Source organism: Clavelina lepadiformis, chromosome 2 (genome assembly GCF_947623445.1).
Source record: "Clavelina lepadiformis chromosome 2, kaClaLepa1.1, whole genome shotgun sequence".
Classification (NCBI taxonomy): domain Eukaryota; kingdom Metazoa; phylum Chordata; class Ascidiacea; order Aplousobranchia; family Clavelinidae; genus Clavelina; species Clavelina lepadiformis.
Window position 1 is genome coordinate 20206383 of NC_135241.1, and position 27560 is coordinate 20233942.

The 27560-nt window shown below is 35.9% G+C and overlaps 4 protein-coding genes and 1 non-coding gene across 5 annotated transcripts; 1 reads left to right on the forward strand and 4 right to left on the reverse strand.

Annotated features, from left to right (window-relative positions):
- Positions 1–1933: 1933 nt before the first annotated feature.
- Trnaf-gaa (transfer RNA phenylalanine (anticodon GAA)) lies at positions 1934–2006 on the reverse strand. Its single transcript has one exon. It is a non-coding gene; the product is annotated as a tRNA-Phe (tRNA).
- A 939-nt stretch (positions 2007–2945) lies between these two features.
- Positions 2946–7916, reverse strand: LOC143447201 (neuropeptide CCHamide-1 receptor-like). Its single transcript, XM_076947172.1, has 9 exons — positions 7356–7916; positions 6721–6846; positions 6510–6633; positions 6176–6304; positions 5971–6086; positions 5625–5755; positions 5366–5503; positions 5145–5289; positions 2946–3937 (listed from the first exon to the last, which is right to left on the reverse strand). Exons 1-9 carry the CDS (start codon positions 7400–7402, stop codon positions 3781–3783), a joined length of 1113 nt encoding a protein of 370 aa, XP_076803287.1. The 5' UTR covers positions 7403–7916; the 3' UTR covers positions 2946–3780.
- A 175-nt stretch (positions 7917–8091) lies between these two features.
- LOC143447200 (growth hormone secretagogue receptor type 1-like) lies at positions 8092–13327 on the reverse strand. The gene is made up of 9 exons (XM_076947171.1): positions 11869–13327; positions 11107–11232; positions 10891–11020; positions 10569–10697; positions 10362–10480; positions 10057–10187; positions 9540–9677; positions 9311–9455; positions 8092–8569 (listed from the first exon to the last, which is right to left on the reverse strand). Exons 1-9 carry the CDS (start codon positions 11913–11915, stop codon positions 8407–8409), a joined length of 1128 nt encoding a protein of 375 aa, XP_076803286.1. The 5' UTR covers positions 11916–13327; the 3' UTR covers positions 8092–8406.
- Positions 13328–19136: 5809 nt separating this feature from the next.
- LOC143446373 (uncharacterized) lies at positions 19137–22485 on the reverse strand. The gene is made up of 7 exons (XM_076945975.1): positions 22274–22485; positions 21872–22147; positions 21610–21776; positions 21363–21519; positions 21128–21275; positions 20386–21052; positions 19137–20265 (listed from the first exon to the last, which is right to left on the reverse strand). Exons 1-7 carry the CDS (start codon positions 22444–22446, stop codon positions 19580–19582), a joined length of 2274 nt encoding a protein of 757 aa, XP_076802090.1. The 5' UTR covers positions 22447–22485; the 3' UTR covers positions 19137–19579.
- Positions 22486–25083: 2598 nt separating this feature from the next.
- LOC143446270 (uncharacterized) lies at positions 25084–26878 on the forward strand. The gene is made up of 3 exons (XM_076945841.1): positions 25084–25272; positions 26309–26542; positions 26685–26878. Exons 1-3 carry the CDS (start codon positions 25111–25113, stop codon positions 26814–26816), a joined length of 528 nt encoding a protein of 175 aa, XP_076801956.1. The 5' UTR covers positions 25084–25110; the 3' UTR covers positions 26817–26878.
- Positions 26879–27560: the final 682 nt, after the last annotated feature.

The following is a 27560-nucleotide window of genomic DNA, read 5'->3' on the forward strand; positions in this document are numbered from 1 at the left end:
GAAAACATTAGGCTTATAAACCCATATACTTTCTCGCTGCTTGTCCAAAACAATTTAGCGCTTATAAGTTTGTTGTTCAGTTATTTGCAACACACAAGTACCCACCACAATGTTGCAAAACCGCCAAAAAGCAACAACTGTAGGCAAAAAATAACAAAGTTGATTTTTTTTCGAAATGTCAAACTTAATGAAGTTCAACTATTTTCCTACATCAATATACTTCAAGGTTATATGCTGCAGAGTCAACTCTTTAACGAATTGTTGGCTTGCCGCACAACAGTATATCCAACACACTGTTTCACCCACAAAATATAGGACAGTAGGCCCTATATACGTTGCATAAACACAACACAACACATTTTGTATATGGCAAGTTTTGCACTTGCAGCATGTATCGCAGTTGTCCACCCTGTAAGAGCGGTAATTGTCGTTGCTGCAGTAACGGGTTGCGCAGTTGTGCAGCGGCTTCTAACAAAGGGAAGACGGGTAAAGACGCTTCCCAAAAATATTCTTGTCTCCTTTCGCATTTTGCTGAAAAGCAAGGTTTTTTTGAAAAAGATGTTAACATGCTCGTTATTGCTTGTTACGTCATTCGTTATGGTTATGTAATACAGCATATGCGTGCAAAGTATGAAAAATGAATACGGCCAACGAAAATTAGGCTAATTGAAACGTATGTTAATTTTCAACTTAAACTTACTTCCTAATTTATCCAAAGTGTAATTTAACCTAAAACTAATTCCCTCTGACCCAAACTCTCACTTTTCAAGATTAAATTACATCAAAAATGATTTGGACAAAAAAAAGGCAAAAATTAGTAAGATTTGGACCCGAGACCTCTACTATACGGTTACCAGTGATATCGTTACAAAGTGAAATTGGTACAACTAGGCCTGTACGCCATTGCATTGCTTTCTTCCCTCGTTTTATTCGAATCATGAACCTGTCAGTGAAAACTTGAAGTTTCCCGGATTTTGGAATTGTGATTCAACAATATCGGTAACCGATGCCAGTAAAATAGCCTAGTCACTTCGTAAATGAAATTAGGCTAGTCAAACTGCCGAGCTGTGCACATACTACGTAATTGCGCACTTTAAGTGCATCCAAATATTTTTGTACGCCCGCACTTTTCATTTTTGGTTGCTTGGCGCACGCAAGATCCTGTTGAAAATGACCATATTCTGCAATCATGCAACAATTTTCTGGTTGTCAAAATTTTATCATCTCATAGCCTATTGCCAAGACAAAACGCAAACGCCAATTCAGAATAACCAAAGCAAAGTTTGTTGTTTGTAAGCCAATTCATATTAGAGTAAACTAAATAATGAGGATTCAGTGAACGCCATCACGCATAAATTTGTGTTAATGCATTCCGCACGCCTAGCTGCATGATTCCTGATTACAATCTAAACACCGATACGTGGTACTTTTTCAAAATTACTGTACAATTTCTAGTCAGGTGAGTGGCAAAGTAAATTAAAAATACCACCGTAATAGGGAGGTATCAAAACCATATTTTCGGTTAAGGAAATCTTTTTACATTCACTTTTACTCTTTGTTAATTCCTATCTTTCGAAGTGAATAAACTTTGGCGTGACACAGGAAGGCCGCCTGTAGTAATAGTCGCTAAGCAGTCGCAGCCCATTCATGTGGAACAATCTATTTTGCCAAATCGAGTCATGAAAACTGTATTTTTCGCTAAGCTAAAGTAATGCATGATTACTGTTAGAAGTCATGTTCTTATCAATTTATAGTTATTTAAATTAGAGATAGATAAAGGCTGTATAACTATTAATTTTTCGCAGTGTCTTCCGTTTTTCGGTATAAAAACGAAAGAAAGCTAAATCAAACCATGATCAAACATAAGAAAGCAATATCAAGCTTGAAAAAGCAAACAAAAGCGGAAATATTTTATTAATATTACAGTAAAATTTGCCCCGACCCGGGATTGAACCAGGGACCTTTAGATCTTCAGTCTAACGCTCTCCCAACTGAGCTATCGAGGCAGATCCTGGCCAGTACGGGGATCGAACCCGCGACATTCGCGTTATTAGCACGACGCTCTAACCCAGTGGTCCCCAACCTTTTTGTCTCCGCGGACCGGTCTACGTTTGATAATTCTACCGCGACCCACTAAAAGGGTGGGGGAGACGCAGATTTTTTTTAATTTTCTTGTATTTGAACATGCATTCAAAATGAAATTGAAATTGAATTAAAACGAATATCAAGTGATTTAAATTTGCAAAATTTTCAATCCATCGTTAAATCAATGATTTTATCGTTAAATCGTTATCTATCGTTAAATTGTTTAAATTTAACGATATATTTTATCGTTAAATCGTCATCGTTAAATCATTTTAGCATAACAAGGGCTTGTGATGTTATAAAATAAGGTTATTATGCGATAAAATGGCCTCTCCAGACAATCGATTTCGAGAACTCAAGCGTGCCTACGCAACAAAAGGGGTTCCCACACTAATTAACAGTACCCTGTGCGGACCGGTACCAACTGACCTACGGACCGGTACTGGTCCGCGGACCGGGGGTTGGGGACCACTGCTCTAACCAACTGAGCTAACCGGCCACGCGGCTTGCTGCAATTTGCTTGTGTCCGTGTTCACTGCGCGTCATCTGTCGTCGAATTGGTCGAATGTTACACTGGTGATAATCTTTGTGGGGTTGTAGGTGCTTCACTTTATGAGCAATGTTGTTGAAATTGAAATCACAAATCTAAAGCGTACTCAAATTGCAGTACAACAAGGTGGTTTATTTGTCTGTGATTTTTGAACGTTTTCAGTTCTTACACAGCGGTATAAGCTACTATGTGTAGGTCTACTCCCAGGAAGAGGTAGTGGCGGAGCTTAATCCCAATCTATCATTTAGTAATTTACGTTTACTTTATCTTCAAAGTTCTCCCTTTATAATTCATTTCAATCCAACGCAGTGTATGCAATAAACTCCTGTTTGTCACGACAAGTTTACTTTTTACCTCGTCGGCTAAAGACAAATTAACAAATAAATCTACTGACCAACAAGGTAAACAAAACAACACAGGAAAATAAGTTTGCCAACAAAAAAAGTTGTAAGAGGCTTTTTATCTTCATTTCTTTTGGATTGATTTCATGCTGGAGGGTTTGTTTTGTTGTGCTGTAGCTGTAGGTATCACGGCTGGCATTTTCGGAGCAAAGTGTTATTTTTTTAAGAGCAAGAACCGCGGTAAGATTATTCCAAAACAAATAGACTTGAGTCAAGAAACTAGCAATCGTCGCTTTGCTTGAGTACTTTATAAGCTATGCTATAACTTGAGTCAAAACGTTTGCAAATGCGTTCAAGTTACTTGGCCCTATAGTGGCCAACTTAATTTTCAATGAATATTTTGTTCCTCTCCTTCAGGTAGTTTGGGGCGATACGACACGCAACAGTAATTAAATAACGAAAGGGTTATGATACGATACGCTTCAGTTACAACAGTGCAAATGTGCTCAACATTATAACTACGGCACGACATAAAAAATAGCCTATTACAAGTTCTGGTAGTTGTATAATTATAATTATAAGCTATATATCTATTTCGATTAATAAGATTTAAAGCAGAAATGACTCAAAGTGAATGACGATGTAAGAAGGCTAACTATAGTGGTAATTTTTGTTGTACTTCTCAATACTTTGTTGTACTTCGTTGTCATTTGGAAAATATGCAGTGTGATTTACAATTTTACAAATAATAAATTCAGCTAAACACTACTTCACATGAACACAGAACGTTTCACCAGTCTACTACTAAATCTTTGTAGTTATTGTGGAAATCGCAGTTGTATTTGAACGTCTTACGGTAGACTTTTCGGCATGAGGCTTCTCAGAAATGCAGCGACCACCAATAAACGGAAGGCGGTTGATAACGCCTCGCAAAAATAGTATTGTCTCCTTTCGCATTTTGCTGAAAAAACATGCTTATGAAAATAGCAAGGTGTTGATTGAAATGTTATAAGTTTAGTTTAAATTGCTTTTTACTACAAGCCTACATTTAGATGAAGTAATTATTTTCCAGAAAAGCGGCATTCGTTCGTTGACACAGAAAGTTAAATTAAAAGCGATACACAAACAGTTAAATTCCATTTGGCCCAATAGCCTTAACAAGTGCTAGATTTATGGAGATCGGGGTAACCTACAGTGAATCACCGAATACAATAAACCAAATGGTCTAAAATAAAAAAGATCAATAAAAATTGGTGGTAATCGCTGTAACGTGATGATTTAAAAGTTTTATTTCCATAGGATAAATGGTAGACGAGAAAGAAAAGACAGAAATAAACACTTCTTCCAAAACTTTACATTTGTTTATTTTCTATGTTTCTCTGATAAATAACCTTCTCTGTTTATTTCATTTCGTTATTTATTTTTGCTGCATCATGCAATGCGATGTGCATTGTTTCTTGTAAATAAAATTATTTAATGTTTATTTATTTATTTACTAACGTCTTAACAATAATCCTCCCAAATATATACAGCTCACTGCTTATTCGCAAGACTAAAAATATCTTTCATTTTCAGACAACAATGACAACCAATACGCTGATTCCGAATTTGATTCACTATGTGTACTCGTGCCATATTCACTGTGTATCGGTGCCGGTCCACAGTGGATCAATTTTGTCGTCTTTTAAAGTAAAATATCTTAATAAACAAAATTGCTGATCTGAAATCTGTTTGCTATGATAATCCTCGATCTGAGGAAGTCTTTTGCACGGCTTAAATTGGGCAACGATTCCTCATCGCTCTTACCCCGATTACCGAGCTACGTACGGTTTGGGCAGGTCCGATTGTCAAATATATCTTTTATTTGATTTTTTTTCGTCGTATCTCGTCAAATACTGTAAACCAAAATTGAGGACATTTCGACCGACCACGTATGATATTTTCCGAAACACTATAAACAGCTTAATAATCTATTATAGCCATAGTGCATAGGCTATATTAATAGACCACATTTAACAGTGACCTGACTATTATAAGTTGGACGTATAATTTACCAAAATATGAATAAGAGCAAAATACTGCTTACAGCTGTATAACAGAACCCTTCCAATACGACTATTTTCAGTAAACAGTGTGCTGACAAGCCAAGAGTTGAAAGTAGACTTTACCTTGAAGCAATGTTGTAAAAGATCGGATTCATGCATTCGCTCAGTCGCAAGCATATCCGTGCTGACATTGCAAACCACCACAACCTTCTGTAACTGAACCTTGGATCCCCATGACTTGGCCCGTAAGCCAAATACATGTAGTAAGCTATACACGGAAGAGATTTTCAATGAATAATAAAAGAGCGATTTCTCGTAGAGTAGTTTATAAAGTTTAGTCTTACCTGTGTTCGGAAGATAACCGAATGCAAAGGATCCCACAATCAAGAAGGTTTGCATGATGGCAAAACGTTCTTTTCTTTGTCTGCTTTCTTTAGGATCGTTCTTTATTTGAACTCGGACTCGCAATGAAGTCATTCGAGCTGTGTAAGTAGAAAATCGAAAATTTCGCATGAACTACTTTATTTTTGACTGCTGCTGTCGTAACAACGCAAGTATAGAAGGGTATATTAACGTTTAAGAGTTTTTTTCTTTATAGCCTACTTTTGGTTCGTTGTTTTCTACGGTGTAAAAGTGAAGCCGCTATACCGACTGAGAACAGGAATACCAATATCAATGGTATGTGATAGAAAACCAAATAGCCAACTGAAGTGTACAACTGGAATCCACCGTAGCTGCACAACATGTCAAAAACTTAGATCTTATCAACGAAATCTTATATTCCCATTTTAAAAGTCTTCACATCGAAATCGCTTCAAATTTTTATATAACGAATCTGCCTTATTGTCTGTTCATTCATCTTATCATTATTTAATTATAAATTATAGCAAAATGATGACTTAACTGTAGCGTTTAAAGTAAAATGTTGTCCATAGCGTATTTTGCACACCTATTCGAGAGGTGACATATCCGTCTATTTGTGCTTAAAGTTTTTACTTTTGCCCAGATGAGAAAAGGTAGACTTCCACCGCAGATAGCAATCAGCCACAAAATGAGAATGACAACCTTTTTTATAAAAAGTCTTTGGGTTTAGAACATTTAAAGAAATAAAACATCTGTCACGAAGTTGAAACTTAAATGTTTTGTTTAAGCACCTTTGTCTGCTTTATCGTTACTTTCCGAAACTGATGAGGAAACTGAATTGATATGAAGCGGAAGAGAGACAAAAAGACAATGTGAAGCGACGTAGCCACCGATGGCCCATTTTCAGTGGCTCTTTGAAGCTGTGACAAATTTAAGGCCACGTTGTGTAGGCGACAGAAGCAATGCAGTATTTCAGTTACAAAAGCTACGTTCTTAGATTCCAGATTAGGCCTATTATTTGATATTTTAATTGTCGATAATTTTAGCAAATATATACGTTTAAAAACCAAAGTAAATGGTACACTTGCAGATTTAAGTTAAAATCCGTTCGTAAAATCAATATACTTTGCACATGAAATTCGACAATATCCAGTTGGCGGTGGTTCTTCGATATACGTAGAGTGGATCAGTAATCGCAGAGATCAGGTCTGACGCACTCAGGCTCAAAATGATGTAGTTAAAGATAGACCTGTGTTTTAAAAAAGTGTCAGCACTGCTAATTTTAGAAATAATTAGTCTGTGTTTACTTGGCTACATTTGTTACAGTAATGCATACTTTAGACTAGGAGAGCGATAAATGACAGCAATCGTTACGGTGTTTGCGACGAATCCGAATATGTCCAACGCATGTAACACAATGGAAACTCCTAAAGCTTCATGAGGGTAAAAAGATGGTGAATACCTGGTTATAAAATATTCCAACAAATAATATCATTTTTATGGCATAGATGGTGCTTTATCATGTTTCTAAGTCAATATCTTATTGCCATGCTGTTTAAACCAGTGATTTTGTTTTGTTATTCTTTTTGTTTCCGCAAACCCATTTAGCTGCCCCAAAGTACGCAATTGAGGACACCCTGCTATTTTAAACTGAAGCGCACGTGGTAAAATTTGCTTTCAGAACAGTGTGTATATACTAGCTACTACTAGTAATAGCTACTATATACCTATATATAGTTAATGTTTTTATAAGAAAAAACTACTAACATACCATCTAAAGCTTGACCTCTTGTAAACGCTTTAAGGACATCTGATTGATCACTGATTTAAACTCTGTATAGCCTATGTAGATCTCCCCGTTTAAATTACTTAGGTATACATCTTGACAATAAGTACTTTATGGTCTGATATATAACTTTAGAGAGGGGCTCAAAACTATACAAAATTTTTAATATTTGGTTAAATACGCACTTGTATCTCGGAGACGAAGTTGTGAAATTCACATAGTCAGTTGTCATTGTGTTGCTCTCACTCTAAGAAGAATCTAACTGAGATTAAAGCCAAGGTGGTTGGATTATATTGTACCTTACCGCCTTGATGTAATGAAGCTAATGAAATTAATTATAAATGGATTGTGTCTGAAATTGCGGCTTACTAGGCACATTTTTAATAATTATCTTCTCAGCAAAGTATTCACACATATATTAACAACGCCACGGGCGACATCAGATTATGGGAAAGGAACATTCGGATAAGCATTCCAGTATGAACAATATTAATGTTAGATTTACAAAGCAATACGCTTGGTTTGGTCGTCTTGGGCTATAAGTTTTTTGTTTATTCTTAATCATTATATTTTTCACCAACCTAAACTTGCTCGTTGTACATCACTAGTCCCGCGTTTCTGCAGAAACTGAATATGATGCAAAGTTTGCATAAACAAATAAGCGAAAAATGGACGACAATGAAAACACACGTTCGTGTCCATTTTTTCGAACTCACTTTTCTGCAAGAATACAATCCTAGCTGACAATATTGAAAAACCGTTTTTTCGACTGTTATACCAGCCACAGCACTAACATGAATTGAATATACCCAATTAAAACGACTTTGTCATGTGGAATATTTCTAAATATGAAAATGTGCTTTCCGGAAAACATTAGGCTTATAAACCCATATATTTTCTCGCTTTTTGTCCAAAAAAATGTAGCGTTTACAAATTTGTTGTTCAGTTATTTGCAACACACAAGTACGCACGACAATGCTGCAAAACCGCCAAACAGCAACAACTGTGGGCAAAATGATAACAAAATTGCTTTGTTTTCGAAATGTCAAACTTAATGAGGTTTAACTATTTTCCTATATCAATATACTGTACTTCAATATTATATGCTGCAGAGTCAACTCCTAATTGAATTGTTGGCTTTGCCGCACAACAGTATATCCAACACAAAGTTTCACCCACAAATTATAGTACAGTATATACGTTGCATAAACACAACACATTTTGTATATGGCAGCCTTAAAGTTTTGCACTTGCAGCATGTATCGCAGTTGTCCGCCCTGTAAGAGCGGTAATAGTAGTAGGTGCAGTAACGGGTTGCGCATTTGTGCAGCGGCTTCTAACAAAGGGAAGACGGGTAAAGACGCTTCCCAAAAATATTCTTGTCTCCTTTCGCATTTTGCTGAAAAGCAAAGTTTTTTTGAAAAAGATGTTAACATGTTCGTTATTGCTTGTTACGTCATTCGTTAAGGTTATGTATTACAACATATGCGTGCAAAGGAAGACGGAGCAAAACACGCCTTTTTATTTTAAATTGTTATATTTCAAATTCTATCTTTAATAAAATCACACATTCAGTATATACGGTATGAAGTGTCACTGCTGTATGCCTTTAGACAAAATGATCGATACACTTCGTAAAGCATCGCTTAGAAAAACACTTCAGCACATTTTCTAAATCTTTTATCCCTATCAATTTTGCCCCACTTGCTTATATGACCGTTTTTCGGCAACTTGGAATGAATCAATATAATGCAAATTAAAAAGAATTACTTAACTTAGAATAATATTACAAGCTGGAAAGGTAGCCTACCAACTAATGCTTGTTCTGACAAGTTAAATAAGTGAATAAGTTTTTAACAAAATGGCCTAGACCAGCGACACTATTTTTGTGGCCAGTAAAGTTTTACGCCAGCAATGTAATAAACGCTTAGGTCGATTTATTGGCGAGACGAAAGCATGTGTGTGACAGTCGTATGTCTAATACAAACTGTTACGCCAAAAAATGTAGTTACGGTTTTGTGAAAAAGTAAGGATGTCTGTTTTGCCGCGTAAGGTCCTTTTTACCACGCTTTTCTCGCTTGTCCAGTGCAGATGCAGCAAATACTGTTTACAGCTGTAGAGAGTTGAAAGTAAACTTTACCTTGAAGCAATGTTGTAAAGCACTGGATTGAGACATTCGCTCAGTCGCAAGCATATCCGTGCTGACATTGCAAACCACCACCTCTTTCTGTAACTAAACCCTGGATCCCCATGACTTGGCCCGAGGGCAGTATATGCGTAAAAAGCTAGATGAAAAAAAATGTTCATAAAAACTTTGAGCAAATAGCGCAACGCGAATAACGAAAGAAATTTTTTAGTTTTAGTTTTACCCGTATTCGGAAGATAACCAAACGCAAATGATCCCACAATCAAGAAAGTTTGCATGATAGCAAGACTTTCTTTCTTTCGCCTGCTTTGTTCAGGATCGAATTTTGTTTGAGCTCGGGATTGCATGGCAGTGCTTCGATCTGTCATAAAAAAGAAAAATATGGCTACTTTCTGCAGAACTGAACACAAATCTTCTCAATTACACTAACAAGATAATTGTGCTTATGAGGTTGTTGTCTCAGCACCAATAACTAACTGCATGACACAGCACATTATTAGGCCTATAGCAAAGTTGTACAGAAATCTACATTATAGTTAGGCCTATTCGGTATAATCGGCTATTTTGAAGATTAAGCGATATATCAGTATTTTCATTTATTATAACCAATTTTAATAAACGATATGCCATTTATAACATTAATATAACATAAAAACTGTCATAACAAACGGAACACCCAATTAGCCGATTTGCTTGTAACTTTGTATTCGTTCAATAGCCTACAACTATGTTAGTCTTACTTTTACTTCGTTGTTTTCTACGGTTTCGCAGTGAAATTGCTATACCGACTGAGAAAATAACTATGAGCACCATGGGTATGTGGTAGAAAAATAGATAACCCACTGTAGTAAATAACTGCATTCCGTCGTAGCTGCACAATATGTTAAAAAGTTAAACAACGTAATAGTTAAACTTCACTTTAATCTAAGTAAATCCGTAAAAGTAACTTGCATGGTTGCATTTGCAGATTTCATGGTTTACTTTTAATCCAATTACCCAGCGCGTGAGCGCAACATGGGCTTGTGAATTTTGTGTAAGCTCGTACCTATTATACGAAACGTGGCATATCCGTCGACTTGGTCCCATTTGTTCCACATTTGCCCAGATGAGAAAAGGTAGACTTCCGCCGCAGAAAGCAATCAACCACAAAGCGAAAATGACAACCTTTTTTATAAAAAGTCTTTCGGTTTGGAACATTTAAAGAAATAAAACATCTGTCACGAAGTTGAACTTAACTGTTTTGTTTAAGCACCTTTGTCTGCTTTATCGTTACTTTCCGAAACTGATGAGGAAACTGAATTGATATGAAGCGGAGAAGAGACAAAAAGACAATGTGAAGTGACGTCGCCACCGATGGTCCATTTTCAACCGCTCTCTGAATCTGTAGCAAAACAAAAGTCACGTTTTAGAAACCGTTCGGAAAAAATTCAGTGTTTTAACCAATAATCTCTTTTTCACTTTAGGCTGCCATAACATAGGATACTATTAAGCACAACCCACAGGTCCCGAACAACGCCGCTAAATTTATCTTGCGGCTTTATGTTAAACATAGGCTTTAAACATCGAGATGATACCTTGCACACGAAATTTGGCAAAATCCACTTTATACTGCCGGTGGTTCTTCGATATACGAAAAGCGGATCAGCAATGGCGGATATCAGGTCAGACGCACTCAGGCTCAAAATGATGTAGTTGAAGAGCGTCCTGTGTTCATAAATACCAAATTGTTAATCGTTACCTGTTTTGGAAGCTGTGTCCATTTAGCTGCGTCAGTAGTTTCAATTACATACTTTAAGCTGGGAGAACGACTGATGATTATAATCACTACGATGTTTGCCGTAAATCCAATAATGTCCAACGAGTAAAATAAAATGGAAACGCCCAAAGCTTCAACAGGGTAAAACAGAAATAAAACTCTGAAATGAACAAATAAAATACTTTTGAAGATGATGCTTAAAATTATATGCTTTTAACTTAATACACGTGGATCTATGGCATTATGAGAGTGGTATATGAGTTAAACAAATTATGTCAACTTAATAAGTTTATTTTTAAGAAAATCCATAGGAGAAACGAAGAAGCCGTTTCTGCATGGTAAATCTAAGTAATGCTTTACAGAAGCTATCGAGGTTGTAGTAAAACTAAGGAATCTCGCCTGGTTTCAAATGCAACTAGTAGAAAATAAAAATGTTTTTTCAGAAACGTCAGAGTTATATGAACTCATTTTTATTTCATCTTTCAAGAAACAAGCCAATTTGGCAGCATTTCACTTAATTTCAGAGCAAAGTTTGCTTTAAAACAAATTTATAGTTGGATGAATATTTTGAAACTTTTAGAAATATTTCTTATGTCAAAAGATATAGGACACTAAAGGCTTCTTTGCAACAAGCTATAACCCAAGTTTTTTTAAAACAGTGACTGTACAGTATGTCTCCATATTGCTTAGTGTATGTAACACGTCAACCTTTTATACCTATTACTGTAAGCAAGGGATCAAAATCAAAAAAGTTGTAGTTTAAAGAACCTTAAACTCTTTAATACTGAATAAGTACCCTTTCTTTGGAGCCAACGTTGAAAAATTCGCCGTCTCGGTTGTCATTGTGTTATCCACGACTTCTAGTTATTGTACTCACTTTATGGCGAAGATGGTTTTGCCAAGTTTTTATTCGTATAACTCTACAGTAGTAATTGATGAAGTTTCTCATAAAGGCTCGTTGTAAGTATTTTTTCGCTATACTATACTTTACAATACCTTAAGTACCTTATAATACCAATACCTTACAATAACTTTAGTAACTTATAATACCAATTTAACACCGTTTACTTTATACCAAGATGCATACACAGTACATGTATTTAATAAGGGTCGACTCGGACGGCATCACAAGGCTATCGATAAAGTCTGACAACTATAATGTTAAGCCTCCATAGGTTAATTCTGCACAAAATGACATAAACCTATTTCGGTTTGAAACATTAACATCATATTAACATGATGAAAGTCAACTTAACCTTCTTCATACGTCAGAGTTTCTTTGACATTTGAAAAGACAAAGCATTGCCGAGTCTGGTGATCAAGTTTTGCTCCAATATTGTTTTAAATAACCAGACCTGCTCGCATTTTTGTAAAATATGCATTTCCGATTTGAGCTTTTGATGTATGGCATTGCTGCCATATCACAAAAATCTATCTGGTATGATGGCCACGTCGCTTCTAATTTATTGGCAAAAAACATTTTTTACTAAGAAATTAAATCCCGTTCCGGCAGTTGAACAACCAAATATTACTTCTAAGTAGTAAAGCAAGTACCTATTTTCGATTATAATAACCGACAGAATTTTGGCTTGATTATAAAGCCTTCCTAAACTCTCTTTAAAAGTTTAAAAATTTTGGCCCCTCGGGATACACAGACAAAAAAGTTGCCGTCTATACAATTTTTATATCTATACCATACGAATATCTCTGACACGGCTTAACAAATACATAATAGAATTTTCAATATACCGTAAAAAAACCTGTGTCTATTATATGGCAACAAAATTTTTGCTGCTGTATATTTCACTGAAAAAATCGCATTATGATGTTAAATCTCATCTTTTAACTTGAAAAGTTATCATTATTATCATTAGATATTATTGGTTATTATTATTATTACACAAACTAAAACTTAACACAATTCTATTTATATCACAGTCTAAATCAAAAACAAATATAATTTTACTTTAAAATTGCCAAACTCTAAGCATTGCGATTTTTCTCCTTATACAAAGAAACCTCAACATTTATCTAACGCCTGACTACGTGCTGGGCTTTCGGGAAAGTAACCACTTCTAATATAAACTATGAAACGTGTTATTATTGAACCTTGTAATTAATAAAATTAAATCCAAATTAAATACCTTACCATAAAGTTTTACTTTATAAGAAAGAAACTTAAATTTAACCTCCTAAATCTAACTTCAATTAACTCCTAAATAGCGAAAATCAACAATTTGCATACCTGTTCCCTAATCTGGCAGCCTATCTAACAACGAGCTGCATGACCTTGTACTTACAGTGAAAAACAGTATAGCCACTTTCTAAATCCGGTGCCCTAGGCATGAACAGACAAATTTGTAATTTAATTTTTAATCTTGCACATTAATTTTAGGTTTGTTCCATAACTGTCCACAGCTATATGCGTGCTGACTCCCATATAGCACACAAGGTATATGTGCCTTTGTAAAACAAAGTGAATGCTAGAAAATGTACAGGGGAGACCGGGACTTAAGCTGTTACATTTTTTGCATTTTCCGTTATTGTGCTTTTATGCCATGCGAGAACAGATCATATTATTGCAGTTGTAGAAACAGTATTGATCAATCTTTAATCCTAGATGAATAACTTTTTTATCAAACATCGTAGATTTTCAGAAATCCGACATCTAACGCTAACATCTTGCCCAAAAACAGGCTATGTCATCAATAATTATCACATTGGCATTGACAGTGGTGGTCAGTAATGAAGTAGTCGTACTTAAGTAGATTTCTTCTAATTTGGCTACTTACTTAAATTTTTTGTTTACGGGTACTTTTACTTTTACTTAAGTTGTCTTTAGTCCAAAGTAAAGTACTTGAGTAGGTTATACTGATATGTATGTTTTTTAAAAGTTTACTTTATTTTTATATTGAGACGACCATATTTTCTTTGTTAACAGGGACTCGCATCTGTCTACCTATTTTCAGACGGGAGCGAACTCAGCTAAGAAATCTTTAGGCATCAGCCAACTTAATACAGACAATCATTAATAATATCATGTATATTATTATTATTACAGACAAAGCTTATAATTACAGGTTAACAGTAAGATATATTGAGCTCAAACAACGTCTCAACTAATTCTTAACAGACATCTAGAACGATTACATTCAGCATGCAATGATCAAGTTCAATAACTATAGAGGTTGTAGGATGTCCACTATAACACTCGACTAGTTCTTTTCTTGACCTCAGAAACTCATACTTTTTGAGGTGAGAAACGGTTACATATATACACGTTGGCAGATAACAAAGAAACCAATAACTAAATACAACAAATATAAATTGCACACAGAAAGTGTCATTGAAGTGTCAATCTTATACACTTTGCCGTTTAGCCAATGGGGATGAAGTAAATAAGTTTATTTACTCTTCTATAAGTTGCGCATTGATTGTTATCTTCATGATAGATTATTGTTTCTCTGAGTTTTCTTCATAAGTCACAAACGGCATCAAAAGTTATCAGTACACAGTCATAAAATCTTTGAAGCATTACGTCATCTTTTGAGTCTGACGTCACTTTTATGGCAAAAAGAAACTGTGCCAATCTCTACCAAATGCTGAAGTGGAAAGTTTTTATTTCGAAGATAATTTGCAGTAATTTTCATTTGCAGTCACATCTGCACAAAGCGATTCTATAGCGTCTGCAACTTCATTTTCACGTATTTCATGTAACAATGCTTTGACAAAGGTCAAACGTATGTCTGAAACTATTTTGCTTCATAAAATTGTGCATTTTCCTGCAGCTGTATTGCTTTTAGCAAGATCATGGTAATTTGTGCTTTTACAACCTCATATTTTAGATCAATAACTACTTCTTACTTGAGTAGTTTAAAATGTGCTATTTTCTACTCCATACTTGAATAGTTTTGAACAACAATACTTCTACCTGTAGTGGAGTAGATTTTTTCGTGAGTGGCAATCCTTCTACTTAACTTATGTGGTTACTTCTACCACCACTGGCCATCGATGAGCCTCAGACAAGTTGCCATGCACACCAACTGCTTACATGAAAAACATTTACAGAAGCTTTTTTGTCTTGTTTGATTTTGGTGTTTTAAAACAAACTGTATGCTAGAGAGCATTTTGTCCAGCAAATGTTAAAAACTTTTCTCGTTGTAATTGGATCCTTTTTGTCTATTTCGCTGTTGCTGTTAAAAATGCAACATTTGATGGTCTGTGATTTGATGTTTAAAAGATTTTGTTTAAAACATTTCAGTTTATTTTTTTTATACATTTTATTTTTCAGTTTATTGATTTTATTTTTTCTCATTTTTAAACCGAAAACTTCCACATCAGTTTTGTCTTTATCAGTTTTAATCAGAAAGAAATCCGTTCAAACACTTGTAGCGTTTTTATTACTTAATGGCTTACCCTGAGAAAAGAAACTTTGTTCAAAACTTTTAATATAGCTTAAATACGTAGCTAATGTGAGAGCTTTCAGTTGGTTATGTTCTCGTTTGGTTGCATTATGTGAGAAACGTTAGACAGCGTTACCGTTAAAGTGAACCGGGCAGCATGAATATTATGCCAACGGTCAAAACTAAGAATAAAAGCTTGGCGAAGTGATATAAATCTGGTTCGCACAGAATTTTTAAATATATCGTCGTAAGTCTTTTGTGTTTCTTGTATATTGTGTCGCTCTGATGAAAGACAGAAGTAGGCTATGTTTCAAACTGATTATAGCGTTGGTATATAATTATAGAAGCACGTGTGCTCTTGCGTTGATGTTGCAAGTTACCAACATCTAAATATGTTTGTGAAAGACAGTGAGCTTGCAGGAATTTAAAATCTCCAAATTTGTTGAAGATGACAAGAAATAAAACAAAAAGATGATTTTATTACTGCACCTTACCATACGCTACCGAACGTGAACACAACAAACTTTATTAATCAATACTTCAAAATTTTGTAGTTATCGCAATTATTGTCATTGAGTTTGGGCGCGCTGTAAAAGTAATTTCGATGGCAGAAGCATGTTGCTGAACAGCGCAGCAACCGCTGACAGAGCGGAGGCGGTTGGTAACGAAAAATCCTCCCTCCCAAAAATAGTCCGGTTTTCTTTCTCATTTTGCTGTGAATTTCAACTTTTTGTTGGAAAAAATGTTAATTTGGTCATTATTGCTTGAATAATATACATTTATTCGTTAATCAACTTATGTTTATGCATAACAAATGGAAAGCAGTTTATTATAAAACCATTAGAAAAATTATTTAGCAGCTTTATAAACTTTTTGGTATAGAGTTATAGACTATATTTGCACTTGCAAGTATATGAATATCATTTCATGAAACCACACTTACCTTGATGCAATGTTATAAAATATCGGATTGAGACATTCATTCAGGCGTAAACACACTCGTGCTGGCACCGCAAACAACCAACACATTCCCCAAGTATGTGTGGTAACATCCGGCTGGTGCGCAATAAATGCGTAGTATCCTATGAAGAAAAAACTTTTTACGGATAAGTTTTTGAAAGTTTTATTTAATTTTGACCTATATTCGGCAAATAACTAAATACAAATGATCCCACAATGAAAAATTTTGCATGATGGTATGACTTTCTTTTTTCTGTCTGTTTTGTTCAGGATCGACTTTTGATTGAGCTCGGGATGGAAATCTGTCGGGCTATATGTGAGAAAATAGCAAAAATTACCTAAAAGCATTTTATTTGTTGAGAACTAGGCTAAATAATATTTTACAACATTTTTTTAAATTCTACCGACAAACAAATTCTGTTCCAATACATGTCTATACAAGGTGTTTCTTTGGTACAAAATGAAAACTTACTTTAAATTTGTTGTTTTCTATGGTTTCGCAATGAAACTGCGATGCCCCTCGAAAATAAGAATATGAGTACCGTTTGGATGTCGTAGAAGAACAAGTATCCAATAGTTTTGTACCACTGACAACTACTCAAACTGTATACAATGGTGTCAAAAGGTTAGATCTAACCACCATTCTCATTATAGGCTTATTCGCATCCTTTAACTGAAAACAGAAATTACTGTAAAATCTGCTGATGGACCTGTAACACTAATTAAACCACTTTTGAACTACTTTGTCCAGAAAAAGCATACCCGACTTGGTCCTTATACTTGGTTCACATGTGACGAAATTATAAAAGGGAAGCTTACTCTGCAGAATGAGATCAACCACTAGATGAAAATAACAATCTGGTTTTAGAAAAGTTAGGAACTTTAAAGGATTTAACCAGGAAGTTAAAATTAAATTATGTTTGTTTTACAACCTTTGTATGCCTCAAAGACACTCTTCTAAACTGATGAGGAAACTGAATTGATATGAAGCGGAGGAGAGACAAAAAGACAATGTGAAGTGACGTAGCCACAGATGGGCCATTTTAGCGGTTCTTTGAAGCTGTGACAAAAACAGAAAAAAGTATCAATGGTCCCTTAAAGTAGTAATAGGATATATAAGTTAGATTCTATCTTGTACCTCCTCAAAGAAGATTTTGTTTGTTGTCGGCGTTTTTATTTTATTTTCTGTTATATTTATGTTTCCTGGGTCTGTAAATTCTTTAAACAGTTACAAACAGATCTAGTTGAAATTTTTAAAACTGGTGTTAGAAATAGAACAAAGACGTATCGCTAGGTTTTCGAAGGAATATCAGTCTCCGTCTGGGCCCATCATTTTGAAACATTCCTTATCATTGTGATATAGTGCTATTCTTAACATTTTAATTCCCTTATCATACAAAACTATTTGAACATTAAATTGTATAAGAGACAGGAATTGGACCATAATAGTAATCATTTATTTTTTGTGATGGCTTATTGACAAGTTGCCTTGGAAAATGTCTGCACGATTTAAGTGCTTTTCAAGTTTAATATTTTAATTAATTAAATTCCTATGGTAAACATATAATATTAAAGACAGACAAAAACTTACAAGTCATCGCTTAAATCTGCTCATGTAAATAAAATAAAAGTGGAATAAAATAAAATAACACCTTGCACAGGAAAGCGGGCAAGTTTCAATTAACAGCGTTAGTAGTGTGATATATGTAAAGTGGACCAGTGATCGCAGAGATCAGGCCAGATGCACTCAGGCTCAAAATGATGTAGTTAAAGATCGACCTGAGTTCATGAACAAGTCAGATTAAATAATTCCGAATCCCAAAGTTACCTTGATAAAGATATATTTAATTTTACTCGCGAGAGGAGCGATAAATGACAATAATCGTAACGATGTTTGCGAAAAAATCCAAATATGTCCAAGCTGTGCAGTAGGATGGAAAAACTCAAAGCCTCATGACTGGAAAAGTGCCATGACAAACTGAATCCACATAGATTACAGTGTGGTTAGTCTTTGTTATATGAGTGCGGATAAATTATGCTGACTGCAACTTTGCTTTCTCAGGTATTACTTCATCTATAGCTGCACAATTTACTCTGCGCGCTATATCGGCCTATTCCTATACAGGTATAACCTATTCAAACATGCGTTATATTCTTTGAATACGAAGTTTGATTCTCGGAGGACGATCCGCGCTTGTTCTTTGGGACCTAAGTTGTGAAATTCACCAAGTCAGTGACCATTGCGTTGCACTTGACGCAGATACATCTATGCGACGAGGTAGTGTGGGCAACTCTATATCTTCTATTCTCACGTGATTATAGAATTAATTATACATGAAAACTCACCTTACAAGATTGTTTTTTAAAAAATTACCTCCGTAGGAACGTTTGCTCATACATCACTAATCTCCGTTTTTCCACGGAGCTCATTTATCCGTATTAAGCGTAGACAAATTGATCTTTTCCTATTTCGTTCCCAAATGGAGCGAAAAAATTCAGTTTAATTTTGTTGTTAACTTTCCATAATGTAACTAACCACATACAATGGCATGGAGCCACATGTCGATGGAGACTTGATACTTTCGGCGGCAACCACGGTGTTGTGCCCTGAAAAATAATTTGTTGTGTAGTAACTCCTACCTGGTTTAGTTGGGGCGTGATTCCAAAGGAACCACCAAGACTGCAGCATGTTTTAACGGTGCACACTTTTGAGAGTGTATTACACGGAAAACACGTCACACAATCACAACGATACGCCATTTAAGAGTTACTAGGTAACAAATCAAGCAATCAGGATTACATTACACACTGCGATTTTAGCAATACAGTATAAGCAGGCATCCTGCAAAATTAAGGTTTTGATTAATTCAAAATTTTCTAATAAATATGCAAAGGTTATGAGAACCTACAGGTTAAATCGTTATGAAGCAAATTACAAAATTTGGATTCTGTGCAGATGAACAGCACGCGCGAGAAGAGAATGTTTAAGTAAGCACAAATTCATGATTAATTTGAACCTTGCATAAGGTTTACAGTGAACAAATTTCAAGAAAAACAACTATTTCAACAGTGATCGCGGTGGGAAAGAGTTCGTCTGCCAACGCCGTCTGGCAGTGCGTGAGAAGCCGCTATATAAGAAATGTTTTACTTGTTTAGATCGATGTGAAAGGATTCCTTTCCTACGATCAGCTTCAGCCGCTTAGTTTTGTAACTGTCTGACGTATGGTGAGTATGCTGGAACTTTGATGAATGGTTTCGCTTACGCAGTGTGAGCTTGGGTACTCCTCCAGGAGTTGTATCAATAAGTTGGGAATCGTATTTCAGTTGTGAAGGAGTGGATAGCACATGCTGTGGTAGTCCACTTCTGGTTTGTATCCGATCCTGGGTATCTAGATTAGAATACGATTTTGGAACAAATTTTTCCTTGGTGATCTTTCTTTGGAAATCTCTGTGGTTGTTGTTGTTTGTACACCATGGAACACTGCTAACTGGAATATTAACCCAGTTAAATACTCCGTATCCCACTTCATACTGGAAATCTTCGTCAACTTGTGCAAGATCATTATGATGGTTATTATCTTCAGCAAATACAGGAAGAATTTCAGTCCATAAACTACGATCCTGTCTGTCACAGGGAATAAAACTGGATGATTTGACGCTCTTGCTCGATGTTGTGCTGCCACTCCTTAGCTTCATAGAAAATGATTCTTTGCCATCTGACTTGTTATTATCTACAGTAGTGAGTGATGCTCTCCTGGAATAGTTTTGCGCAGTGCACCGAGAAGATGGTGTTTCCAGGATGTCAACAGCATCTTCTTGCAAATCCTGCACTGTGTTAAAAAGATAAAATAGAAAACTTGTCAGTCAATGCAGTAGTGCAAGTAGTAGTATTGTGAAATTAACAAAACTTCTTTAAAAAAACAAAAGCACACAATGGCTAAGTCATTTACCATTGTTATACTTTTCTTCAGAATTAAAACTAAATCGTGGACTTCGTCTAACAACGGCATCAGATGAGTGAGAGGCCCCAGGTTCACAAGTTTGGTGATGAAGTTGAATTAAACGTGTGGCCAGTGGTTCACATTTAATGCTTTTAGACACAAGTGTCACACCAGAGTGATTTTCTGAAGGCAACTTCACTGGCGCAGTTTTTTTCCGACGATGCATTGTATTTTGGCGCCTTAGTGGAAAGAAGGATTCTTTTTCGTCAGGAAAGTAGTATGGGTCAAAGAGGTTGGAGCAGGGTTGTTCAAGTTTAGTTCTTTTGCTGGGTCTTAAGTTGGATTCTTCTGCATTGTTCCTATGTTCAATTCTGTATGGTGACACAATATTATTAATCTTTTCTTCCAGTGTTGGCTTGTTACATCGGTTCAAAGATTCCAATGCTGTAATGTCCACTCGGTTCTTGATCTTCACACTATCCTCCGATGATAAGGATGTAACATCAGAATCAGCGTAGCTTCCCGATTCACTGTTGCAGGAGAAATATTCGGAACTCTCAACTGAACTGACAGAGAATTCACTCGAAGCAGGAGAGGATGCCCTTCCTTCATGGTCGCCAAGCAACAAACGTTTCTCTCGAAGTCTTCGTTTTTCCTTGGAATGTCGTCTGTTATACTGCACACAAGTATTATGCACTTATTATTACGTAGCATATAAATCAAATGTTGAAAGAATGCCATTTTTACACACTTTCTCTCTATTCTTGGCATTGTTTTTTCTTTGAAGACGGTGAAGTCGCTTGTCTGTTTCTCTCAATCCATACTTTTTATTGAAAGTCATTGGAATGTCAGAAGTTGTGCCTGAACTGTCTTTGGGACGAAAAGCACCAGTTTTCCTCCTATTAGCAAACATAAACAAACGTTCAACTAACAATGAAACTTTTTCATTGTGTTTACCTTTTTCCGTAAAGTTAAGTGAAACTCACCTCTCACATGTTTCACATTCACAGAAACAATTTTTATCTCCGAAAAAAGATTCACCATAGAAGCAGGTAATCTCTTCCCCTGGCTCTATATCTCGTAAAACTTTCACACATGCAGTATCTCGTCCAGTAGATACAAAACAACAATTTGGTCGACAATCTAAAAACATATTTTGATCATTAAGACACTTAATAACAACCAACAGAAAAACTGTTTTTGCAGAAGAATACTGTAAATGCCATTATCTACCATGGTTTATAAATGATGCAGGCCCAAGCCATAGCTGTGCACAATTTTTTCTGGTTGAAAACATGACACTAAAATCATTTTGGCCAAGAACTAGAAGTGTGGCTTCATCTTCTGGTTTTAATTCAGCAATACAGCCGACGAGTAAATTCATTTTTTCATGTTTAAACCTAAATGTTTAATTTTGACATCAAAAAATATTTCAACGTTCATACAAGAACCATTTACAACACCAATTAACAATTTACTTTTCATCAAAACATACCAAGATTTTGTGGCCACAATTTTTCCACCTCCATCTTCTAAGCTGTACCTTGTACAAGCTTTGATTTCGAAGCCACATTCAGGATCAAACATACCTAGATATCTAAAGATGTGATCTTTGAAAACTTTTTTCTGTTTATTGTTTTTCGTGGCAAAAAAGATCCTCGCCCAGTCACCAGATATTAATTTTTCGTAAGTCTTTTCATAGTTTAGAGCACTCAGAAAATCTTCAACAGCACGAAATAAATCTTCAACACGTCCTTTGACAGGTCGGAACCTAAATGAAAAACAAACCTAATCGTAACCCAGCAACAAAAAAGGCAATGCAAAAACAAGTTGCATAAGATTAATAAATTATACTTGAAATCTATTTCAGTATATACTATTTAAAACAAAACAAAACCTTGTATTCATTTTATGTGTTGTGAAACGAAGGTAAGGATCAAGCACAAGAGACGTTGCGAGATCATCGTTCTCGCACAATTCTCGTGCCGTCATGTTTGTTGACGGTGAGTAACGCGACGACACCGCCTTCAGCATTGTGCAATTATTCGTACACGTATGCGAAATAACCATAGTTTTATCTAAATAACACCTGCATGCAAAAAATGTAAATTAGAACTAGTGCACATTACTGATCTATCATTAAGCACTCTATAAAACTGATATTAGTAAAACCACATAATGAAGTTTGCACGCCATTGCTATTTGCTACTACTGTGTATAATTACGTTTGACATCACACAGATGTAAGATGCCACGAGAAATTGTTCCCACGTTATCGAAACAAGACATAGAACTATGCTACCAGTGTGTTGGCTCAAGATCTCAAGTGTACAAACGTGCTAACTTATGTTGTCAATGGGTAGCCAAGTGTACGACTATTTAATCTTTCCCCATTGCATTTCTTAGCTAACACAGTTTGTAACTATGTTAGACCTATAGATTTAGCCTATCAACCAATCTAGTCTCTGGCTATCTGTGGGCCGGTTGAATTTTCATCGATTCTAATCGAAATTCAGCTTTTTCTCTGCTGTGATATTGTTCTTCATTCGTGTCTTGTGCAAAGCGTTGTAACGATTTGATTTGCCTGCCAGTTGATAATATCCAAAGAGTTTTAACTGACTTACACCTGGAAACAAGTACGAACGTGTACTCTGATGAGCTGTGTAGACTTTGCGTTTGTGGTCCTTTTCAATTAAAACAGCGTTGTAGCGCCTCGCTTTTGAAGGTACCACAAATGCAAAGTCCCGGTAGAAGATTATATAACCGCGATAATTAAAATTTTCAGTGATTGTTTCATGGGCGGCTGTTTTGCTAAGTTGCTGAATGACAGTATGACGATCGGCAGATTTTCGCTCTGATGGGTTGGTTTATAACTCTCGTCTACGAGGGGAAGAAAGCAATGCGGTGGCGTAGTGGGTAAGGATGGGTCTCGGGTTCGAATCTTGCTAATGTTTGACTTTTTCGGCCAAATTTTTTTTCATGTAATTCTGTCATGCGAGGTGAGATTTTGGGTCATATTAGTATGACGCTTTCGGTTAAAAATTAGCATACATTTCAATTCACAGATCAGCGTAATTGCCTTTTACCATATTTCCCTACTTCGGTAAACGGTGACCGGTAAAATAAGTGACTACTTCACTGACTGCCGTTTACCGAAGTAGCTTTTTCCAAATTCGGCATCCGATGAAATAAACGCTGCCTAAAATTTATCTCGGGTGTGCAGCTGCCACGAAATACAGACCAGTGTACAGTGACCAACACCAAAAATTAACTTGTCAATCAACAGACTTCTCTAATGCCTCTCATAATGACGCGGTACGTCTATGCTGTATATGGCGATCGTGCTGAAGCTATTGTGTATCGCCTACAGCTCACATTCCCCTAACTCAATTGGTGCAGTTTCGGTACCGTTGTAGCAACTGAAACAAAACAACTACTTGACAGCTTGTGGACTTGACACTAAAGTGATAGCTACTAACAAACATTACTGCCTTAAAAGTTTATTGACAATGTCTTTATAAACAATTTTCACTTTGATCAAAATTCGGCCACGGCTCCTCAGTGCCTACCCAAGTCAGCTCTCTGACCGCACCCTTTAACATTTGTGACGTCAGTCCACTTTGGGCGGTTTGTTACAACGGTTTCCTTTGTTCAAAACAAGAGCAAGAATATGCTTTCTGCACAGTTTAGGAGCTAACTTAAGTTAAACTTTATCAGTCGTAAGGTGCACTGTTCGAAAGGCTAACTAAATTTGTTTTTTCTGGCGCAAAATTATAGCTGCTTTACCCTTCAAACCCGTTCTAGCTTTCTTTAGTCTTCGAGTTCTCCATTTTCGTTTGACGTGATAAATGGCGGTGAGGTGATACGTGTTTCCATTTTCGTCACGTGATTGTAATCCGCAAGAGTAAAGATGTCGAGATTTTAATTTTTGATATGTAAAATTTCTTATTACATAGCACTTATTTTAAAAATTTAAAAATTATTTCATTTTTCAATGTTTATTATTCTACTTTAAGGAAAACGATGTCGTAAAATTTAAAAATAATGCAAAAATATCAGCGCGGATGAATATTTAAGCTTAAACGTTATCACGTGATGGATAACGTCGAAGGGGACGTACATTAGTCACAAGTAAGGGGGAAAGGTCTGTGTCAATTTTTAACTCACAGTGTGATTGCGACAACTGTGCCAACAGTTCGAAAAATTTGCTAGATTGGACATTGTGTTAGCTGGTAAACAAGTCCAAACTAAACATTACCTTAATCTATACTTTAGCTATTTGCATTTTAGCTTTTGGCGGTGAGTGGTGACACATAAATCGTAACAGGAACAAGCATTGTACCATCCCCAATTCTTTGTGCTTTACTAGTAGCTTTACTATGCTACATAAGGTTAACTATATACTTCAACCTTATGTGATTGTAACCTTATGTATTATGTGTTGAGGTATATAGTTAACTTGATGTAGCGAAGTTTGCCACGAATATATACGTTATTTGTAATCGTCAATAATCGCCAATAAGTTTAACGAAAATTTTCAATTAAATCATCTATCATTAGTTTTGATCACGCGTGTATCCTTTTAAAAAATTACCTATTTTGAAAAAGCGTAATTTTGTTGTCTACTGAAATCTGAACCAGAGCACTTACGGAAAAAATTCTTTCAAGCGAATGTTAGCCTGAACTTTTGTTACACTACTAACATGAATTTGTATCTCTGTTTTAGCGTTAAAGATGCCCCAAAACGTTGAAATTAAAGCTAAAGTAAATGATTTATCTGCTGTGTTAAACAATGCAAAACGGCTAAGTAATGAAGAACCAACCGTTCTTCAGCAAAGAGACGTGTTCTATAATTGTCCAAATGGTAGACTAAAATTAAGATTTCTTAGCCAACAGGTAGGCCGATTAATTAATTATATGTTAATTTGTTATTGTACAACGGAGTACTTAGGTTCATTTTGTGACACGAGATTGAATACACTCACAATTTTGAAAGAAACTGTAGAGGCCTCTTTTTAAAAGCTCCAGTGTTGAACCACATATGAAATGTAAAAGAAAGAGATTCGTTTCGTCACCTCAATTTTTCTTTTGCACAATATTAAGATTTAAATAGATCGCATAGCTTGGGGTAGCGAAAGAGCATACTTATGGTCATCCTTGCGTGCTGTCCCAGAACTTGCCCAGAACCAGAAGAAACTTTTTGCGTTTGAGACATGAGCACTTTTTCTGTTGTGCATTGTGGTAGTTGCTGATAAATTAAATCGTTGTTAATCTCTTATCTGACAACTGCTATGCTTAAAAGAAACCTCTTGTTTTGATGGTATGGTATTACCACTAGCCTACAATTATTATCCTCGGACTGAGGATTGTCTTTGCTTGACTTAGACTAGTAATAACTAATAAGTTAAGCAACTCTCTAAGAAACCTATAGCCCTACTGTAAACCTTAAAGTCTTCGTAAACTCCGACTACAGGTTTCGTTAAAAAAGTGTGTGTTATTAATATTAGAAGTACGATAATAACGGTAGTTGAACGTTTGAAAAGTAAATGCCACTAATTACGGAGGGCGACTATGTTATTTAAAGTGTTAACAGATAGCCTGTAGTGATTAGTAGTGTAAAATAATCTGTTAAAGTAACGCGTTGCCGTAGATATCTTTGGTGTCTTAAAGTTTAGTTTCCTTTTAAAAGGTTTGCTGGGACTATGAATAATCTTTGGTGTACCACAATGGATGAAATCATTAAGTAATAACTTACAGCAGGCTAATTCTTTCATTCATTTTTATCATAATTGATTCCGCTGACTATTTAAAAAAAAACTATCAATATTAAATATTATTGTAACTCTAATGCGGTTGCGTGGTGGGTTTAATTTTTAAAACGCAAAAATCTTCCAGTTTGTTGCACAAATAATCATTTTAATCTCTGTGACAGGACGGCAGTCATCAAGGTCAACTCGTATTTTATCAGCGTCCGGACAAAACCGGTCCAAAGGTCTCAGACTACGTAGTTACGCCAGTTTCCGAACCCGAAGCAATGGACAGGATACTAACCGCGTCTCTGGGAAGCAAAGGTGTTGTGTGCAAACAGCGGTGCTTGTTTATGGTTGGTCAAACGCGAATTCACATCGACAAGGTGCAAGGGCTGGGAAATTACTTGGAACTGGAGGTGTGATACAGTTGAGGTTTTCAGACAAACTGATGGTTATGGTTTACTGTTTCATTAAAAGCTTGGTTCGAGGACGTATAACAAAAAACTTGCTGTTATAACGGCAAAATGGCGTTTATATAGTAACTAGTATATTTTACAGGTTGAAATCGAAGCGCATCAATCGCCGGAAGATGGCGCTGCTGTCGCGCATGCCTTGATGAAAGAACTTGAAATTGCAGAGTCGGACCTCGTGACTGGGGCTTATATGGATATGCTTTTAGCTAAACATTAGTCAGTGCTTTTTATGTGGTGTCGAGCCATTTTCTATTTTCGATTTACTGCCATATTCATGATTAATTCTTTGTTTTATTAGTAATTTTTGTTTAAATAAAACATGTACAAATCAAAACAATATGTAGGTATGAGATGGCGCTGAAATCTTTGCTTCGGCTTGATAAAACTGTTTGCAAGGTCTAAAGTAGTTCCTCGTTGTTTAATTTTACCGGTTTCCTCCGCAGTCTGCGGGCATTTTTCGTTAGAATCATTTTTATTTTTTGCTTTTTGTGTGATTTTGCCCAACTTTGTAATTGTTCACCAAGACAACAGAACAGGAGCAAGCGTTGTTAATGCCTTGCTCAGAGGAGTAACAACAGCAGCGCTGCTGAGTATTGAACACAGGTTCGCACCATCACACGCCGACTTCTGATTATTTCTCTTTCGAGCCAACAAAGTAAAGCACAACTTAACATTGAAACTCATTTGCTGATTTGAAATACCTGCAGAAAAGTTGGTATTAGTGGATTTACTGTAATAAGGTCAGGGCGATATTTTGCTAGGCTGCAGGCCTACCGTATTTTCTTGAATAGAAACTACGGCTACTATTTTTTTTTTTTGAACGTTTAGTGCGGGTTCTATTCGAGGGCGGCTTCTATTCGAAGGCGGCTTGTATTTTTATTACATGAACGTTTTTGTCTTCTAATTGGTGCTCAGTGGGCATTCGAGTTTATCTACCATAAGTACCGGTAACAAGAAAACG

What these genes read in the sequence shown, in the direction of transcription:
- LOC143447201 (XM_076947172.1), bottom strand. Translation starts at nt 7,402, where the DNA reads ATGACAACTGACTATGTGAATTTCACAACTTCGTCTCCGAGATACAA. An exon ending in CGGTTATCTTCCGAACACAG is followed by an intron (nt 5,290 to 5,365) that starts GTAAGACTAAAC and finishes TTCCGTGTATAG; the next exon opens with CTTACTACATGTATTTGGCT. An exon ending in TTTTACAACATTGCTTCAAG is followed by an intron (nt 3,938 to 5,144) that starts GTAAAGTCTACT and finishes ATGTTTTTTCAG; the next exon opens with CAAAATGCGAAAGGAGACAA.
- LOC143447200 (XM_076947171.1), bottom strand. Translation starts at nt 11,915, where the DNA reads ATGACAACCGAGACGGCGAATTTTTCAACGTTGGCTCCAAAGAAAGG. An exon ending in TAACGATAAAGCAGACAAAG is followed by an intron (nt 10,481 to 10,568) that starts GTGCTTAAACAA and finishes TTTATAAAAAAG; the next exon opens with GTTGTCATTTTCGCTTTGTG. An exon ending in CTTTACAACATTGCTTCAAG is followed by an intron (nt 8,570 to 9,310) that starts GTAAAGTTTACT and finishes TTTGCTTTTCAG; the next exon opens with CAAAATGCGAAAGGAGACAA.
- LOC143446373 (XM_076945975.1), bottom strand. Translation starts at nt 22,446, where the DNA reads ATGGTTATTTCGCATACGTGTACGAATAATTGCACAATGCTGAAGGCG. An exon ending in ATTGTGGCCACAAAATCTTG is followed by an intron (nt 21,777 to 21,871) that starts GTATGTTTTGAT and finishes TTAAACATTTAG; the next exon opens with GTTTAAACATGAAAAAATGA. An exon ending in ATGCCAAGAATAGAGAGAAA is followed by an intron (nt 21,053 to 21,127) that starts GTGTGTAAAAAT and finishes ACTTGTGTGCAG; the next exon opens with TATAACAGACGACATTCCAA.
- LOC143446270 (XM_076945841.1), top strand. Translation starts at nt 25,111, where the DNA reads ATGCCCCAAAACGTTGAAATTAAAGCTAAAGTAAATGATTTATCTGCT. An exon ending in TAAGATTTCTTAGCCAACAG is followed by an intron (nt 25,273 to 26,308) that starts GTAGGCCGATTA and finishes TCTCTGTGACAG; the next exon opens with GACGGCAGTCATCAAGGTCA. An exon ending in GAAATTACTTGGAACTGGAG is followed by an intron (nt 26,543 to 26,684) that starts GTGTGATACAGT and finishes TATATTTTACAG; the next exon opens with GTTGAAATCGAAGCGCATCA.